This window comes from Leucoraja erinacea, chromosome 9 (assembly GCF_028641065.1).
Source record: "Leucoraja erinacea ecotype New England chromosome 9, Leri_hhj_1, whole genome shotgun sequence".
In the NCBI taxonomy this organism is placed as follows: domain Eukaryota; kingdom Metazoa; phylum Chordata; class Chondrichthyes; order Rajiformes; family Rajidae; genus Leucoraja; species Leucoraja erinaceus.
Window position 1 is genome coordinate 21,768,869 of NC_073385.1, and position 19,099 is coordinate 21,787,967.

At 44.8% G+C, this 19,099-nt stretch overlaps 1 protein-coding gene across 1 annotated transcript in view; it reads right to left on the bottom strand.

The window, feature by feature from the left end:
* Positions 1–312: 312 nt before the first annotated feature.
* LOC129700597 (synaptotagmin-16-like) overlaps positions 313–19,099 on the bottom strand; it is a 117,190-nt gene continuing 98,403 nt past the window's right edge. Inside the window, exons 6-7 of the mRNA XM_055641216.1 lie at positions 12,088–12,385; positions 313–1,406 (exon numbers count right to left, since the gene is read on the bottom strand). Of these exons, the coding sequence (XP_055497191.1) occupies positions 1,093–1,406; positions 12,088–12,385 (612 nt within the window). The 3' untranslated portion in view covers positions 313–1,092. The remainder of the gene's footprint in view (positions 1,407–12,087; positions 12,386–19,099) is intronic.

Here is a 19,099-nt window from a genome sequence, read left to right on the forward strand (position 1 = left end):
TACATGGATAGGATAGGTTTAAAGGGATATGGACCAAATGCAGATGGAGCATATTGTTCGGCATGAGAAATTTGTGCCGAAGGGTCTGTTTTCACGCTGACTCAAGGACACCATTCCTACAGTAGTATTGTATTCCTACCATAGTTTTGCATAGGCAAAGTCTTTTGTCATCTCCAGTCAGACTGAAGAAAATTGCAAAGTAGAGGAGTAAATTTATGCGTTGTTGGTTGAATCTACATAAAATAGAAACGCCTTTTGGATTTATCTCATCTTGACATTCATCTCAGAAAGAGCCGTGTGTTTTACTTTCAAATGAGTCTGATGGCAAGCACAACAGTGTTTATTTATGCAGTACTGGGAGTTGAATCATCAAAAGCCATAAAAATGTGATAATCTAATGTTTAGCACTGGAGACAACAGCAAATAACATACAATTTGCAGAGAGCTGCTTCAGGTGACAAGTAGTGATGTATAGTGATCTGTAAACACTGTAATGATTCAAAGCTGCATCACAGCCAGTTTTCATCATGCCTGATTTGGGTATTCTAGGCTCTGATACAGTATTCCTAGTGGGATATTTCATTTAACAAATGCTTCATTCTGCATTGTTTGTTTTTATTATTGTAAAGCATTTTTTTTTTTCTTTTAAAATAAAATCAGTGTTATTTAGTATTTGCATTTGTCAACAAATTATAGATTGCTTATCTTTCACTGGAAGAAAATAAAGAACCAGGTTATTTTTGCATGCATGGCTTGGCAATAACTAATGATCAATTAAAGAGTTAATGTAACATGCACTTACATCTATAGCAACAGTTCCTCTGTACTACATGTTCATCCTAAATACTGATTTGTTAATGTTATTATATTTCAGTGACATAGCTCCTCCACAGGCACTTAACTCTCGTAAATAGCTTTTAAATCTCTGTAAGAATTTCTCATGCTTGGAAAGCAATCTGCTATACATAATAAATTCTTGGATTATTCGCAAAGTTATGGTTTGAGCAATGAGTTTGAACATTGCAACGCAACAGACCCCTGTTGCACAGGTAAAAGGTCTCGAAAGCTGTCCGTTATTGAACTGAAACAGGTTTAAGATTCCAGTAGTGTGTGCCATCTGCACACCTGGTGGCTCTGACATTCCTTCATCTCCAGCCAGTGATTTTGTTCCTCTTCCCCGCTGCTGTTCTGACCCATGGAAATCCATCCGATCATTTCCTTGCGCTTCATACTGCGCCGGTTGTAAATCGAGACCATCAACGTGACTTCCGAGAGCTGGAAAAGGGCGACCTGAAAGATGAAAGTCTCCTTGTAGACTGGGTTAGGCTGACCACGTCGAATTGAGGTCTTGCACCGGGACATCTCCTGCCCAGCTGAGTTGAGGAGAGAGAGTTTTGCATAAGTGTCTAGAAAGTCAAGCAGAGAAGAAAGCCAAAGTTAAGTTTGTTTATGTCAAATTCTGTGGTCGCACACAATAATAAATAGATCACAGCACTACAAATTAGACGTAAATAATATATAATTAACAGTATATATTTTTCTGTTTTTTAAAACAGTGTGGCATTAAAGTAAACTGACCATTTTATTCTCCGGGCTTTTAAAGTGGCCATTTTTTAAATTCATCCTTTTTGGGTTTTCAACATGAAACCTGCAACCTCTCTCTCACTCACCACCACTGCACCACACTATCAACACCTACCCTCTCACCACAACTCTGCACCACCCTCATATTCCAAAAGAATTAACCTTCTATGTTCCAGAAGATAATCCAGACTGGTAGGATTTTCTATAAACCTTGACCAAGACTGGAACAGTGGCACACAAATCGAATCATTCACACTGCAATATTGAAACTGAAATCTAGACTTTCTCCAGCTTATACCCAACAAAGCAAGTACGTGTTCGAAATGTGCTTTGTACAGGAATCAGAATTTGAAAAAAAAAATCTGCAATTTGATTAAAGCCACAACTTGGAACCTGGATTTCAAAGGTTTAGAAGTGTTATGGTCCATTTTCAGATTCCAAGCCACTTAGCACTCTCATTAGAAGGCAAAAATCATAGATGTGAAAATTAGTCAGATGTCATACAAACCAGCCAAATTGCTGCAAATAAAAACAGAATTATAGGCAGTGGCTGATGATTAACAGGAAGTTCTCCTGATTACCTTATTTTGGCAATGACATCATATAGCTGAGGGAAAGGAGAGGAATTGGATGGGCAGATATCACAGATAAAATATTACATAGATTATGTCATTCATTAGCTACAAAATTATATTTATAAATAGAGAAATGTGCACACACTAAAGAAGCAGATTAGATATGGTAATATCTTAATACCAGGTGAAGAATTAACGGGAAATCAATGGAATGGTATTGTCAATGCCATTGGGCAGGAAATACGGAGGCCTAAAGTCCCACATTATCAGTTTCAGAAGTCTCCAGTGGCTCTTCCCAATTTCTACAGATGGACCAGAGAAAACATTTTTTTGTATTGGTCAGAACTTGGTTTGGGAACACGTCTGCCCAAGGCCGCAAGAAATTGCAGGGAGTTGTGGATGTAGACCAGGCTATCACACAAACTAGGCCGCCTCCCCAGACACTGGACACAAGCTTCTACCTTATTTTGCCTCAGATGCATCCTAGACATCTCCTGGTGAGGCATGATCTCTAACTTATAGGTCCTGGAGCACACTAGAGTCTGTCAGTGTGCATCTACAGTAGATGATTCATGTTTATCAGATGGGTGACAGCTGCATCTCCATGTACCTTGTATGTGGTGAACTGGGTCCCTGGTCACCGTCAGTGGGCATCTATTCATACCTGGGTGGCCCAGCGGTGGAACTGCTGCCTCACAGTACCACAGACCCGGGTTCGATCCTGACCCACAGGTGCTGTCTGTGTGGAGTTTGCATGCTCCCCCTGCGACCGAATGAGTTTTCACCGGGTGCTCCAGGTTTCTCCCACATTCCAAAGACGTGCAGGTTTGTAGCTTGTAATTTGTTTCTGTAAATTGCTCCCAGTGTGTATCAGGCAAAAAGTGGGATAATATAGGTCTACTGTGTGAGTGATCAGTGTTCGACGTGGTGGGCCGAAGGGCCTGTTTCCACGCTGTATCTCTAAACTCTAAAACCTCTACTACAATGACATTTAAAAGCCAAAGATGTAGATGGCAGAAATTGATGCTGGGGTCCAGTCGCCAACTGCCTGGAGTGCACAGGAGGGGATCAGGAGAGGCGAGGAAAACAGAATGAACAATGGGCTGTGAAGAGGGCCCAGAGCTATCAGAGGCCAGCAAGTGTGGTTGGCTCAGTTCATAGCCTGCATGTGCAGTGAGTGCAGCAGAGAGACCGCTACAACTGAATAGCTTTCCTGAGCCACAAGATCCCCTGAGCAAACCATTGGCACATGGGATGAAAGGCTGTCAAACTTCACTTTGAAATGCTGACTGTTCAGCCAAAAGAAGGTATTGTGCCCGTGGCAGTGGTAACAAGACCAAAAAATGTGGGTAGGGCAGTTTGATGAAGCTACTGTTTGACTGCTTTGTTTCTTTGCAATCTCATTTACCAATCTCCCAAACACCCAAACTCATCCATTCCCACAAAGCCCATCCTCCCCATGCAGACGACAACGCCTATGGAACTGATGCGCTATAATGTTGAGACTTATATTCTGCACTTTATATCTTCCCCTTTGCTCTATCTATTGTCGTTGAGTTTGACTTAATTGTACTTGAGAACGGTTTCTCTGGAGAAAAATGATGGGTGACGTTTCGGATCGAGACCCTGTCTGAAGAAGACTGAAGAACGCAGTCTGATCCAGTCTCCAGAGATGCTGCCTGACCCACTGAGTTACTCCAGCACGATGTGTCCATTTTCGGTATATACCATCATCTGCAGGTCCTTTCTACACCTGATGTATGGTATATCTGATATGTTTGGATAGCATGCAAAACAAAGCTTTTTACTATACCTCAGTACATGTGAGTATAATAAACCTAAACAGTTTGAGAAGTTGGCCCCAAAACACCTAAACAAAGGGCAGGTAGGACTGGGAAATGATGCTGTGGAACTAACAACACTTACATCTCAGTGCAGGCAGATGGAACTAGTGTAGATGGAGCATGTTGGCCGGTGTGGGCAAATTGGGCTGAAGGACGTTTCCACGCTGGAAGATTCTATGACTATTTTGGGAATGGTTCAATGTGAGATCTTGCCTGACCTCTGGGCCTAACATTTCTCCTTCTCCTCCTGAAGTAAAATGTCCTCTTGGCAGAAGAATACATGGAGAAATGAAGGTTTTATTTTTCTAGTTCAGGTTTCAGGATGCAATGAATTGCTCCCACAGATGGGTGTGGTGGCCCTAGACTGCATCAAGACATTGTATACATCATGGTAACCAGAGATCTTCTCTTCACAATGTCAGAAAGCCTGGAGCCCAATGTTACCACAATCCCCAAAAATGTGAAGCTGTGCTCTGAAAATGTAGAATTTAAGCCCTTCTCTGTCGGATCAAATTTCTGACATTTTAAGCAGAAAGTATAGTTTCCTGTTGTCAGGGTTGGATAAAGCCTGCTCAGTATCAATATTCTGCATCACTGTGGGCAAACTGAAACCTTACCTTTCAGTTCCTGAAGGTATGACATTGATCAACTCCCCCTTGGATCAGCTCTTCAATAATCCTCTTAATAACAGACATTGACCCTTAAGTTCCTCAGGTTGTGACCCCAGTAGTTAAGCTGGGAACACACAAGGACCTGCAGATGCTGGCTTACAAACCATAACACAAAGTGGAGTAACTCAGTGGGTCCAGCAGCATTTCTGGATGACATGGATAGGCGACGTTTCGAATCGGCACTGTCACAAGGAGGTAAGTTGCTGCTTTAACGCGCCAGAGGCCCGAGATCGATCTGACTACAGATGCTGTCTGTAGCGAGTTTGTACGTTCTCCCCGTGACCTGGGCGGGTTTTCTCCGGGTGCAGGTTTTCTCCAGTTTGCCCCACACTTAAAGACATAGTTTTGTAGACTAATTGGCTTGGTAAAAAAATTGTAAATTGTCCATAGTGTGTTTAGGATAGCGTTAGTGTGCAGGGATCGCTGGTTGACATGGACTCAAAGAGCCTGTTTACTCACTGAATGTTTAAACTAAACTAATTTGGACAGCTCTGACTAATTGTAGTGGGGGGAGAAAGCTGGAGAAAAGGTGGGGGCAGGACAAAGCCTGTCAAGTGATAGCTGGATACAGGTGGAGTGGGGGTTTTGATTGCCAGGGACGTCGGATTAGTACAGATGGGGCATTTTGGTCAGTATGGGCAAGCTGGGCTGAAGGGCCTGTTTCTGTCCTGCATGACTATGACTCAATAGGGGAGAGAAGAGGAGTAAAATGTGAAGCCAGAGGGAGGAATATAGGTGGAAGGGGTAAGGGCTGGGAACATTTTCAATGTTTTCCTACAGGACGGACCCTTGCGATCAGCGGAAAGACCTCAGTGTCATGTGGGAGACATACACAGACATCAGTTGAAGCAGGCCTATCTGTGCAGCAGTAAGCGGTGGTTGCCCAAACTCCAGCCTAAAACTCAGCAGGTGTTATATACCTCAATGTATTCTCTGCCATTCACATTCATTCCAGACTCTCGGCAGAATTGAGTCAGAAGAAAGGAGGAGCCAGTGTGTTTTGTAACTTTGTCAGTGCAGTAGGTGGCTGCTACTGGTATATGCAAGCAACAAATCTCACTGTGCCTAATCACATGTGACAATAAACTATTCAGGTGCCTACTTGTCTAACTGTTTCTTAAATGTTGGGATAGTCCCTGCCTCAACTACCTCCTCTGGCAGCTTGTCCCATACACCCACCACCCTTTGTGTGAAATAGCTACCCCATAGATTCCTATTAAATGTTTCCCCCATCGTCTTAAACCTATGGTCCTCAATACTGCTTCCCCCGAGCAGGTTTTCTACCTTTTTCTGGTGTAAAGATGTTTGTAGACCCTATCGGACCTTCCAGAAACGTTCAGTTTTTGAATATTCTGGGACACTGCCAGAATGTTTGTGCTTGGAATATTCAGGCTAAAAGGTTGACAAGTGCATCATTGCCAGAGTGAAGGTCTTTGCTTGTTCATCTGGATTACGCCATCGGTGGTGAAAATGACCGTGACACCATTTTGAGTCAGGATAATAGGTTTCAGTCTCCACTGCCCTGGGCAACAATCTGGCAGGGAGAGTAAGTTTATTTCCATCCATGCTCTGCTTATTTCCCAACGCTACCGTACAATTTGTTCTCAACAGCCTCGGCTGTGCCCATGGATCTCAGTCGGTCAATGCCTCCTATGTGATTGATGACTCATTGATGACTTTCCTCCCAGTGTCTCTTTGCTTCTTTCAGAAGTTCGTACCGTGTGTTCCAGCTAATGCCTTTCTCTGGTGCGCTCACGTTGGGAATTGGTGTCCTTCTGTTATATCGTATTGTGCAGCACGCCCACAATGTTCCACTACACCGGGGCTTCCAAAAGCAATGAAGCTTTGTATTGAATAATTGCAATGCAGGATTTGCAGGCAGTGAAGCAGATTCAGGCAGACAGAATGGTTCAATGGTAAAGCAAATTTCATGTTGCAGTAATAAAATCTCCACAGACAATACCTTGGAATCTTTCCAGCTGACCTTTCCTTCAGTGTTATTTTGCAGCATGTCAGTGTCATTCTAACTGTGATTGATCAAATGAACACTATCTAAAGTATTACATTTCTTTGAGATGATTGTAAAGCGAAAAAGTATCAATTTTGATCCAAGGTTATACTCTACTTTGCAGGATGCTGACTGTGTCACCGTTTTCATATTCTGCCTCCATATCTTGCCCCCAGTCAGAGGGAATCGAATGGGTTTATTTTACCCTCAATGTTTACCCCTGGACATTCCTTCTACCAGGAAAACCAGAGTTCTTCCTAACTTGGGCTCCCCGGCGTGAAATTTCCCTCTGCTTTCAGCCATAACAGTGACTTTAATTGCAAGGAGGAGCCCTGGGAAAAAAAAGTACCACAAACTTTCACACTCCCTCAAGGCTTTTTCCAAAAAAGACCCAAAGAAAACGGCACAGTGGATGGGCGGCACGGTGGCGCAGCAGTAAAGTTGCTGCCGTACAGCGCCAGAGACCCGAGTTTGATACGGGTGCTGTTTGCAGTGTTTTCGATGTTCTCCCTGATTCGCTTGGGTTTATCAACGGATGCACCGGTTTCCTCCCACACTCCAAAGATAGGGCTTTATTCTTTGGAGCGCAGAAGGTTAAGGGGGGACTTGATAGAGGTTTTTAAAATGATGCGAGGGATAGACAGAGTTGACGTGGAAAAGCTTTTCCCACTGAGAGTAGGGAAGATTCAAACAAGGGGACATGACATGAGAATTAAGGGACTGAAGTTTAGGGGTAACATGAGGGGGAACTTCTTTACTCAGAGAGTGGTAGCTGTGTGGAATGAGCTTCCAGTGAAGGTGGTGGAGGCAGGTTCGTTTTTATCATTTAAAAATAAATTGGATAGTTATATGGATGGGAAGGGAATGGAGGGTTATGGTCTGAGCGCAGGTATATGGGACTAGGGGAGATTATGTGTTCGGCACGGACTAGAAGGGTCGAGATGGCCTGTTTCCGTGCTGTAATTGTTATATGGTTATATGGTTATGTACAGGTTTGTAAATTGTAAATTGTAGCTTTTGTAAATTGTAAATTGTCCCTAGTGTGTCGGATTGTGTTGGTCTACCGGGGCAATCACGAGTGGGCCGAAGGGCCTGTTCCACGCTGCATCTCTAAAGCCTAGAAATTGCCCAAAATACAGTGAGTTGTTTCCAAAGTATCAGAATTTCTCACAAGCAGCTGAGATGAGGACCCTGTCACTTAATCTGACACTGCTCTGGAAACTTCCCGGTAATTACTATTATAGACAATAGACAATAGGTGCAGGAGTAGGCCATTCGGCCCTTCGAGCCAGCACTGCCATTCAATGTGATCATGGCTGATCATCCACAATCAGTACCCCATTTCTGCCTTCTCCCCATATCCGCTATCTTTAAGAGCCCTGTCTAGCTCTCTCTTGATTAGTATCCAGAGAACCGGCCTCCACTGCCCTCTGAGGCAGGGAATTCCACAGACTCACAACTCTCTGTGTGTTATCAGGGAGTCTCCATGATGGCCAGTTCATTGGCTATATTTAAGAGGGAGTTAGATGTGGCCCTTGTGGCTAAAGGAATCAGGGAGTATGGAGAGAAGGCAGGTACGGGATACTGAGTTGGAAGATCAGCCATGATCATATTGAATGGCGGTGCAGGCTCGAAGGGCTGAATGTCCTACTCCTGCACCTATTTTCTATGTTTCTATGACAGAAGAGTAACATTTTTATGATAAAATAAGTTTAACCGCCCCACACATCAGCACTAAAGATTCAGCAAGGAGTAACCGTATATTTTATTCAGCTTCCAAACTCAGTTTCGCTGAAATCGATAAAAAGAGAATGAAGGGAAGGAGGGAGGAAGTGAGGGAAGGAGGGAGGGTTAAGTTAAACAAAAGATGACTTTAGTTTCCATGGCCCCGTCTGCTGGGAAAAAAGAATGAACACTCACGAAGGCAACATTCTGACGTCATAATAGTGCCTCAATAATTATTTTTTTAATTTTACTATCCAGCCTTCCTAAGAGTGGCTTTCAAATATTCTCAGCTTCAAAATTCATCAAAGTCAGTTATTGTTCAGAAAATTGGCTTTATGCACGGCAGCCAAATAACCAATTAGTTTCTGCTGTTGGGAGACGCAAGAGGCTGCACACGCTGTAGTCTGGAACCAAAAACAGACGGCTGGAGGAAATCAGGCAGTCCGGCAAGTGTGGATGCAAATGGATACTTGATGTGTCGAGTCGAGACCCTGCATCAGGACCTGATGCGGAGACTTGATTCAAAACATCAACAATCCCTTTGACTACACAGATACTGTTCGACCTGCTGATTTCCACCGACAATTTTTTCTTTTTGCACTAGTTTCTACTATTCATTTGATGTTATATCATCAAGGCAGCAGATCCATAGTTTGTTGATTTTAAGTACAACTGCACTGCATAATGAGAGGACTAGATCGGGTAGATACACAGAGTCTCTTGCCCAGAGTAGGTGAATCAAGGACCATAGTACATAGGTTTACGGTGAAGATTTAATAGGAATCTGAGGGGTAACTTTTTCACACAAAAGGTGATTTCCACCATTTAAGAATCTATCCGAACATTTAAACAGGTACATGGATAGGAAAGGTTTGAAGGAATATGGACCAAACGTGGGCAGATGGGACCAGTGTAGCTGGGACATGTTAGCCGGTGTGAGCAAGTTAGGCCGAAGGGCCTGTTTCCACACTGTATCAATCTATGACTCTATCTAGGGCAGCACGGTGGCGCTGCGGTTGGAGTGCCAGAGATCCAAGTTCAATCATTTTTTTTGGTGCTGTCTGTACAGTTTGTACATTCTGCCTGTGACCATGTGGGTTTTCTCCGGGTGCTCTGGATTCCTTCCACACTCCAAAGACATGCAGGTTGTAGGTTAATTGGCTTTAGTAAAAAAATTGTAAGTTCTCCCTGGTGTGTAGGATAGTGCGAGTGTACAAGATGATCGCTGGTCGGGGCAAAGGGCCAAGTCTAAAGTCTATAATCTATTACCAGTAAGTGTCGATATAATGCATTGACTAAATAATAATAATTTGTGCAATCTGGAAGGAAGTTAAGTAAAATATTTACAACTGTGAACAATGAAAGAATAATTTGCCCAACTTCTCTGCAGCATTCAGGAGGCAATCTTCAAACCAGGAGATATTTCTCCTCGAGGAAATAAAACTAGCACACCATCAGTCAGCCAAACATTGAAACAAATCTGTACTTCACCAGGCACTTAAATAATGAGATTAGGTAGAGAGAACGTGGACTTATGAAAGGAAAATCAAGTTTGATAAATTCCTGAGAGCGTTTTGAGGATGCATGGAGCTGAAAGAACACTGGATGGATATATTTGGATTTTCGGAAGGTTTTTGATGAGATTACACAAAATTAAAACATATGGGTATGAAGTGGCATAGATTGAGGACTGGTTAAAATACACAATATAGTACATTTAGGGTTGACAACTTGTAATTAACAAGATGTTACAGGAATTAGTGCTGGTCCCAGGTGCTCAAAGTCAGTCTGAATGACTTGGATGAGGGGACCGATTGCAATGTAACAAAGCTTGCTGATGATTTAGTTTAGTTTAGAGCAGGGGCCTCCAAACTTGTATATTGTATATTCTTGGTCATCCATCCACACACTTGGCAAAAGCTTTGTTCTTTGTTGATGCTGTAGTTTTAGATTTACATTATTTTTTAATAAAATCCCTCCTAAATGAGAATCCCACCCACTTGCATATTGAGTATGATTGATAGTACGGTTAGGTACTTCCCAGTTTTTAAGAAAACAACAATTTCTTGCAGGCACGGTGAATAGAGAATTAGAAAATCGAGCACTGAGAATTGATTGGAGCCTCCATCAGTAGAAAGTGGCCGTGGATCTGATTTGAGACCCAATTATCACAGATCAATTCTGAAAGGTGTCAAATGAGTTTTTGCAACTTCCTATTTTCTTTACTGACTGGATATAGATGTTACAGAAGGGTCTCATCCCAAAACACCACCTACCCATCTCCAGAGATGCTGCCTGACCTGCTGAGGTACTCAAGCACTTTGTGTCGTTTTATAGATGTTACATACTGACGTGACATTTTGTGGACGTTAACTAGTGCAAAAAATAGAACATTCCCAAGTGATAGAAGAAGAACTATACAGGGGATTGGTCACATGTTTGGTGGACAACACAGTAAACTGTAGCATCTTGCATGTTGGCAGGTCAAATGCTTAGCCTAGTTACGCTGCTAGAGTCATGGAGCCATACAACACGAAAACTGTCCCTTCAGCCCAACTCATCCATGCTGACCAAGATGCCTATCAAAGCTGTTCCAGGAGTATGGTGGGACAGCGGTAGAGTTGCTGCCTTACAGCGCCAGAAACACAGGTCGATCCCGACTACGGATGCTGTCTCTACGGAATTTATACATTCTCCCCGTTACCTGTGTGGGTTTTCTCTGGTTTGCTCCCACAAAGGCTTACAGGTTTGCAGGTTAATTGGCTTGGGTTAAAAAAAAAGTAAATTGCCCCTAGTATGTAGGATAATGCTTGTGTACGAGGATTGCTGGTCAGCATGGACTCGGTGGGCCGAAGGGCCTGTTTCTGCGCTGTATCTCTGAAACGAACGTGGATCCAAAGTGTTCTCCAGTTCTAGACACACCTGCCCCATGGAGGAGGATCATACACGGCAGCTTCCATCTTTCACCGTGGCATCTTGCAATGTTATGTCACATTTTTCAGCCTCTCCCAGGATATTACAATGTGGGCAGTGATTGACTACAAAACTATGTAGGACTAGCCAACTGGTCTCTCTGTCTGGGCAGGTCAGTGGTGCAGCAGACAGTGCTGTGTTGCAGAACGTCAATGATTAACTGCTCCAGATTTCTCCCACCTCCTAAAGATATGCTGGTCGATAGATCAACTGGCCACTTTAGGTCGGCCCTGATATAGAAGGGATGCAGTGGCTGGAGAATCAGGGAGAGTTGAAGTTCAGTCAAAGAGTGTAGGTTATCAGGAAATTAGGAAATAAAGGATTGAAATAATTGCTTTGAGAGCCAGCATGGACTCTAAGGGCCAAATGGCCTCCTACAGTGATATTATATGTACGGAAACTAGCCATTGTGAATGTTTTATATATTTGCACACAATATGTGGGTGACATTGGCAAAGCTCCCAATTCCCAAACACCCCATAAAATGAGTGGCAATCCCAAAACACATGGATGTGTCTGGAATTACAATGAGGCCAGACTGGATGGGATGGCAGGTTTCCAATAGAACTGCACCAGATGGGGTGTTATGACAAACCCGTGACTGCTTGTGCGGAGAGAAAGGGAAATGTGACAAGTATGATTTTTTTTTTTACATTAGCTTGATACATCACAACTAGTCTGCTCCAATAAACATATATCTCACTCACCGGGCGGCCTGTTGAGAGCCAAGTTTCGAAAGTGACTACCTTTGATCACTTCGACAGAGAGCCGTCCTGTTGTGGCGTTGTACGATAAGCCAACAAGTAGTTCTGGAACTCCACCATGTGAGAGAGATTGTGTTGATGAAGCACTGTCGCTGTGAGAGAAGGCAGACAGGCTGATCTGTGAATCTCCACCCTGTGCAAACATCAAAATGTTATTTTTCTTTAACCTACGATAGAACATAGAACAGTACAGCATATAAACAGACCCATTATCCCGTAATGTTTGTGGTGAACATGCTGCCTAGTTAAATTGATCTCATCCGCAAGTACATAATCCACATCGCTCTTTACTCTGCACTTCCATGTGCCAGTTCAAAGCCTCTTAAACATCACAATTGTATCTGACTCCACCACCATCACTGGCAGTATGTCACAAACTCCCACCACTCTGTGTAAAAAACATGCCTCACACATCTCCAATAAACTTTTCATCTTATAGTTATGCCCTCCAGTGTTAAACATTTCCTCTCTGGGAAAAAGGTTCTGACTGTCTACCATTTACTTCCATCACGTCTCCCTTCAACCTCTGATGTTTCCAGAGACCAACAAATCAGGAAACTAAAATGTTCTAAAATCACTAAGTCCGACCCTTTGAAAAAGGTGATTGCAAATTCCCTGGCAGTGTCATGTGCTGAACATCTTAACCCTCAACCTAACGGATCCCCGGTTCCTTGTCCTTCCTCACATTCATACTCCCCAGAACTCGCTCTGATCTTTATATTTTGATGATTCGTTTTTCCCCCTCCTTTTTTATTCATGTCTTAGCCTTTTCTCTCTCCCTTTTGAATTAAGTATTCATATCCCGACCGAACCCCCCCCATGCGCCACCGCCACCACCCCATTCTGCAGTCCCGCGAGACTCTCACCACGCTCACACATCCTACCTCACATTGCCCTCCCTGCTGCATTTATTTTAAAATTCTTTTTGCTTTCCCACCTTTCTTTAATACAGTGAATTGAGTCGCGTTTTAGTTTTACCTTAGGTGACTTTTCCCCCAGATGCTGGCCTCCCAGCACATTTTCATCGTGTTGTCCCTATGAGAAACTCATTTTTTTGGCCAGTTGAGAAAAATTTTCCTTTGGCGGGCTCTCCTCGCATCGATCATTATGTTTCTGTCTGATATGGTGGCGTAGCTTTGGTCATGTTTTTTTCATTTGGCGTCTTTCCCTCCTCTTTTTTTTCATTATCAGTCCATCGTCTTTTCCTATCGATACCTTTTGTTTCCTCACCACGTCCTCCCCCTTCCCCGCCTTGTAGGTTCCTTCTATTTTCCTTTTTTTTGACCCATTTTTTTTTCACCATTCTTTCAACTATTCGTTCCTTGTATTTTCCCTGACCTCACGCACGACGAGTTCTATCTCCTACTTTTCCATTTCAAATATGTGCTGCCCTTTGTTTCTTATTTCCTTTACCTCGTAATACCTTTCTACATGAAGCGTCTTTGAAGAAGGCCCGGCCTTTCGCACATGACCCACACACCATCCTTCCATCTTCCACTTTTTTTCTCCAGCCACGACTCGCTCTGCTATTCGTCCCTAGGGCCACTTTACACCTCACTCACTGTCGGTCTCCATATTCAGTTTAAACCCAGCAATTTTTTTCTCTTGCACCTGTTTTCATTACCGCAGTCATTGTTTTACTTTCACATTTGTTCTCTTCTGTGTTCCGATACCCAATATTATCTCGCTTTGGATTTTTTTGTTTAGCACCCACTTCAGACTTTCCTCGCCCATCTTATGCTTCCGTTCTATGGTTGCTTTAGTCCATACGTTCCCCGCCCATTTATATGTCCCATCCTCCCCTGCTTATCTATATTCATTCCATGTTTACAGTGGTAGTAACTTGTAGAGACTAAAAACTGAACTGGCCCATGGCAGTTAAGAGTCGGATCTTGTAGAAAGCTCAGAAGATAGGGTCTCGACACGATATTTTTTTTTACCGTGATGCCCCTATTTCCCTTATCGTGTTCTTTCCACGTGCGAGGTGTATTTACTGGACCTCTCGGGCTCTACCTTGGACTTAGTTCCCTGCGTTACCCCACAGCCTAATACCTTGTTTACATATAAGCTAGCAGTCTTTGTTTACTTTCAGCCAAGCTTATCCCATTTTCATTTCGAGTGATCAACAACCCTCCAATTAATCTTTCTGTGTGGGCATTCGGCACTCTCATTCGACAGTCATTCTCTCACCCCCCGCTGCCCCCGGTCCGGCCGCTTATACCCCTGCCTCGCAGCGCGCCACCCCCGCAATCCCCCTGCATAAGTTGGATTAATCGCAATTTTGTTTCAATATAAATTTTAATTCTGACACGTCTGAACATCGAACTACAAGTGAGTGGCGTACGCAGAGTAATGGGCGACAACTCTGTACCTACCATATTTTCTTCTCCTTCTTTCTCCAACGCCCACCCTTTCCCCTAATCTACGCTCATCACTGCACCCAAAACAGCGCTCAACCCTCTACAGCCAGTTATGGCCCACCCTGTTGCGTCCTGCGCGTCACCTATATCTATTTCTCATCTTCTAATCATCCACGTGTTGGTGGGGGCCCTTTCTTTGGGACTGACATCAATACACTACTGTGTATTCTTCCCCATCGTTCCATGAGAAAATATTGTCCTTTTGACACCTATTGATACCCTCAGCCTTTTCTTCTTGTTCGTTTATTAATCTTTATTTTATGCAAAAAAAATTCGGAGCAGTGATCTGTACTGAAAGTGCTGTCAACGAATCTTTTTATCCATTATACCTATCCCTCCACCAGTCCTCCTTTGTGCGAATTATATTCTCTGTGTGGTACATGTTACGTTGTCCTATAATCGACTGTACACTATTATTTTGATGACATTCCTACTAATTTAATCTGCTATTTTCACGTTCGTGTGTTATTACAAATTTATCAATCCCAGGGACTTCTTTCCTTTTTCCTCTTTTTTTTTTCCCCCCTCCCATCCTCTTTTCTTCTTTTTTTTTTCTTCTTCCCTCCTTACCCCTTCCCCCCTTTTCTTCCTCCTTTTTTTTTCCCCCGTCTCCTTCTCCCCCTCCTTATTCTTTTCCCCCGCTTTCCTCCTTCCTTTCTCTTCTCCCTTCTTTCTTTTCTCATTCTTTCCTTTCCTTTCCTTCTCCCCCCCTATCATTGCCCGATTCTTTCTCTCCTCCTCTTTCCTTTCCCTTTTGATCCCGCTCTCCTTCTCCCCTCCTTTCTTTCAGTCTCTCGACTTCCTACTCCCCGCCTATATCCTCGCCTTCCCTCTATCTTTTCTTTCCTCTCCTCGCTATCTCTTTTCCCTCGCCGCTTTCCATCCTCTTGCCTTCCCCGTTCTCTTTTTTATTTCCCGTTTTCATGTCGCCTATATTTACCCTCCCTCTCAGCCTCCCTCCTCTCTGCGTCCCCTATTTCCTTTCTTCTCCTCGTCCCAATCTTCCCTCGCTCTTGCTCCTTTCCCTCCTCTGGCCCCCATCCCTCTCAGCATCCGACTCGCAGCACCCCTCCCTCTCTCACCTCCCCTCCGTCCCAAGCCCCCTTCCCTTCTGATTCGTCCTTCTCTCTGCCCTCCTCCCTCTTTCCCCCCTTCCCTTCTCCCCTCTTTTCTTTGCCTGATCTTAGACCTCTTTTCTTGCCACTTCCTTCTCTGTTTCCTCCCTCCCCCCCTCTCCTCCCCTGCTTCCCCTCCCCTCCAGTCAACCCCTCCCCCCTCTACCACCTTCCAATCTTCATTGCCCTGCCTATCTCCCCTTTTATTCACCCTCCCCCCTTTTCCCTCACTAAAATGGAACACTCCTCCTCTCTTCTCCCCTCCCTCTCTGCTCCCTCCAACGTGCCACTCCTCACTCTCTGCACGCTCCCTAGATTATTTCCCACTATATATGGGCCAGTCCTTGGCTCTGTTCCCCAAACTGTACTCTTAGAGAACGTTGTCAAAAAACTTCCTCTCTGTAGTATATTTACTGCCGCCGCGGATGTCACTATGTGGGTCCAGTTGACCATGAATTCCCCGAAGCAACCACGGTTTATCAGTCAGGCACATTTAGGGCAGCAAGTTGGGGGTGCTGTGCGGATGATTTAGGGTGAGCGACGGCATCGTTTTAGATTTGGTTTCTCATTATTATTGGATTTGCATTCACAGCTCAGTCCCTATGGGTTTCTATAGCTCCTCCCTCTCTGGACCCCCGGGGACCTGTTGGCTATAGCCCTCCCTCTCAACCGCCCTCCCGCTCTACCAGAGGTAGGACGCAGGCCAGTCCCTCTCTTTCTACACCCTAAGCTGCTCCTTCCCTCACTATAACCTATCCGTCTACTGGGAGCAACCCTCTCTGCGTTATCCCGCTTTTCCTTCCCCCTCCTCCCAGTGCCCCTACCCTATCTTTCCAAGCCTCCGGACTTGTGTCCTCAACGCGTCTACTGGCACTCCTCCCTGGCCTTTTACACCTCCCCCCTCCGTCTCCCGCTCTACCCCCTCCCTCAAATAAAAGTTGCTTTTCCTGCCCCTTTACTAAAAACGATGATCCCTCTCCTCTCATGATAGTGACCCACACTTCGAGCTTTAAGCTCTACCTTGAATCTACTTCCCCTTCCTGCCTGCTGCCGCCCCCTACTCCTTGGAGGATCAGTGTCAACAATTCAAGGAACCGCATTGGACCCTTTCCACTTGTGCCAGCTCTAGTATTACCTAATCTACAGCCTACTCTCAGTTGGATCGATTGTACTTTATGATAGGTTGCAACTCGTATGTTTTGATACATCCTGACACCAGCTCTTTGGTACCATTACTTAATGCACAACACATAAACATAAACATTCCGAAATCCAACTAGTGGCGTATCTCCAGAATACAGAATCTGGAACCTAGGAATGTCCTCGTCTACTAAGCACTCTTTTCGTTTTACTACCCATGCTTTTACATATCCCGACAGTGCCCCGTAAATGGGAAAGTTAAGCGGACCTCTCTATACGTCTGTTAATTGACGCCTATCGCCAGGTTTATGCATTACAGAATTACCTATAGCACTAAACCATGCACAATAGTTTTCACCTATAGAGATGCTTGATCGACACTGGGCGTGTCCCAATGGTTACCTGGGGGTAGAAGGCAGCGAAAATGGCAACATAGGTTTGTGCAGAGCATCAGCACCATGACTTGAACGTGCTGGAGGAGACTTCACGCCATTGGGACGACATGCGCCATTCATTCAATTCCTATCCCTATGTGAACGTGTGATCTAAGGCGGAAGCTCTATTTTCTACGCCGCCACTGTTTAACACTTTCAGCTAGTTGCCATATACTCTGTCACCGCATTCGCCCGACTTGAATCTCCCCGAGACACGGAGTTACTGCGCTAAACACTTATGTACTCTCAACAGCATACAGCCCTACAAAGGCGCCTCATCTAGACCCACTGCAAGGGTGTGGCCATTTAAATGCAAACTTGCAAGCCCTATGCGATTTTCCTGTTGGGCAGTCACTTCCTACCTGACGCACTAGCCACCTGTGGAGGCCCTTCCTTTTAAAGAGTGACATGGCACGTGGGTCCTACAAAAAATAGGACCGATAACTTGCTGGCGTAGTTCACTATGTCACCAACATCTCTGATTAAGTACACCGATTGGGACATCCTTGTCCGTGGTAATATACTGTACTTACCACTCAGTTACTCCCCCCGCTCCAGGTACAGTAGGGCGCTTACCCTTCCACCTTTCCCCCCTCGTGACTCAGATTTCTTAGAGTGTGAAACAGACTTCTGCTATTCATTCTAATACCCCCTTCTTTTTCGGCCCGGTCACTCTTCCTCCGGCATTATCAGAACTGGGAACCACGCCCTTCCATGACGCCGTCCTTCCTGCTACTTCTACTTACCATTCCTGGACGCGTTTCCTGTTCTTTTCGTTGCGACGCCACACTTGGTTGCATTTCAACCGTTCATTAGCTTTAGTCTTCTTTTTGAAGAGCATTGTGGAAGCTCCTCTTGCGCCTATACAGCTGGATCGCTGCGACTTTGGAACCACCCTCTTTCCTTCCTAGCTGTCATGCGTTCTTTCGCCATCGCGGCAGGCACGTTGTTATTCATGCACTCTTCACCTTGTCCTCTTGACTGCTTCTGTACCCTCCACCATGCTCCCTTGGACTCGCTTGTTGCACGTACCCTCTTGCGCCCCTGTCTGTACCTCTATTCTCGCGATTTCCGTCCAGAGTGCTGTATTGGCCCACGGACCGGCCTGTTCCCTTCTCTGTCTTGTATTTACGCAGCACAAACTCGCACACACGATACCCCCGACCTCCCCTCCGACCGTATCCCCCACTACATCTTTGTGTTAGAAACATCTGGTTCCAAGATGCGGCTTCCACCTTCTGCAAGCCTGTTGGAGGGCTTGTGCTTTTTGGATGGCTGTCACCTCCACTCCCCGCCCTGTCTTTCTCCCTTACCTATTTATCCTACTTGCCCGTGATTATTATAGCCCTGGTTAACTTGCACTATTTCTCCATGTTGTCTCACATTTTATACTAGTTCCCGTTGTGTCACCCCACTTTACATTGTAGGTATGACTGCCGTTTACCAATCTCCACATTCACCAATGTATCATAGCGCTCATGAATGAATTACCCTAGCCATGTTGTATCCTCATTTCCATCTCGTTTTGCCTCCTATTGTATTCAAAGCTGTGGAGCATCTGCAGTGTAGCGCATATATGCCTGTTGACATATAGGGCTAGCACACAGTGGTGCAGTGCTGGTTAGTACTTGCATTCTTGTACAGCGTCAGCAGTACTCAACGGCTGTCACCCCCGACTTGCACTGTCCATGTCACACCAGGGGGCTGCTCCAGGTCAGTTAGTGACTTGGTTTCAGTCATGTGCGCTGTCATTCACGTTTCGCACCCTTCGTTTATCCCCCCAGTTATCGTGCCTTGCTTGTCCGACGCCTGTAGCTCCCCCTCCTTGTTGTGTGTAGTCCCATAT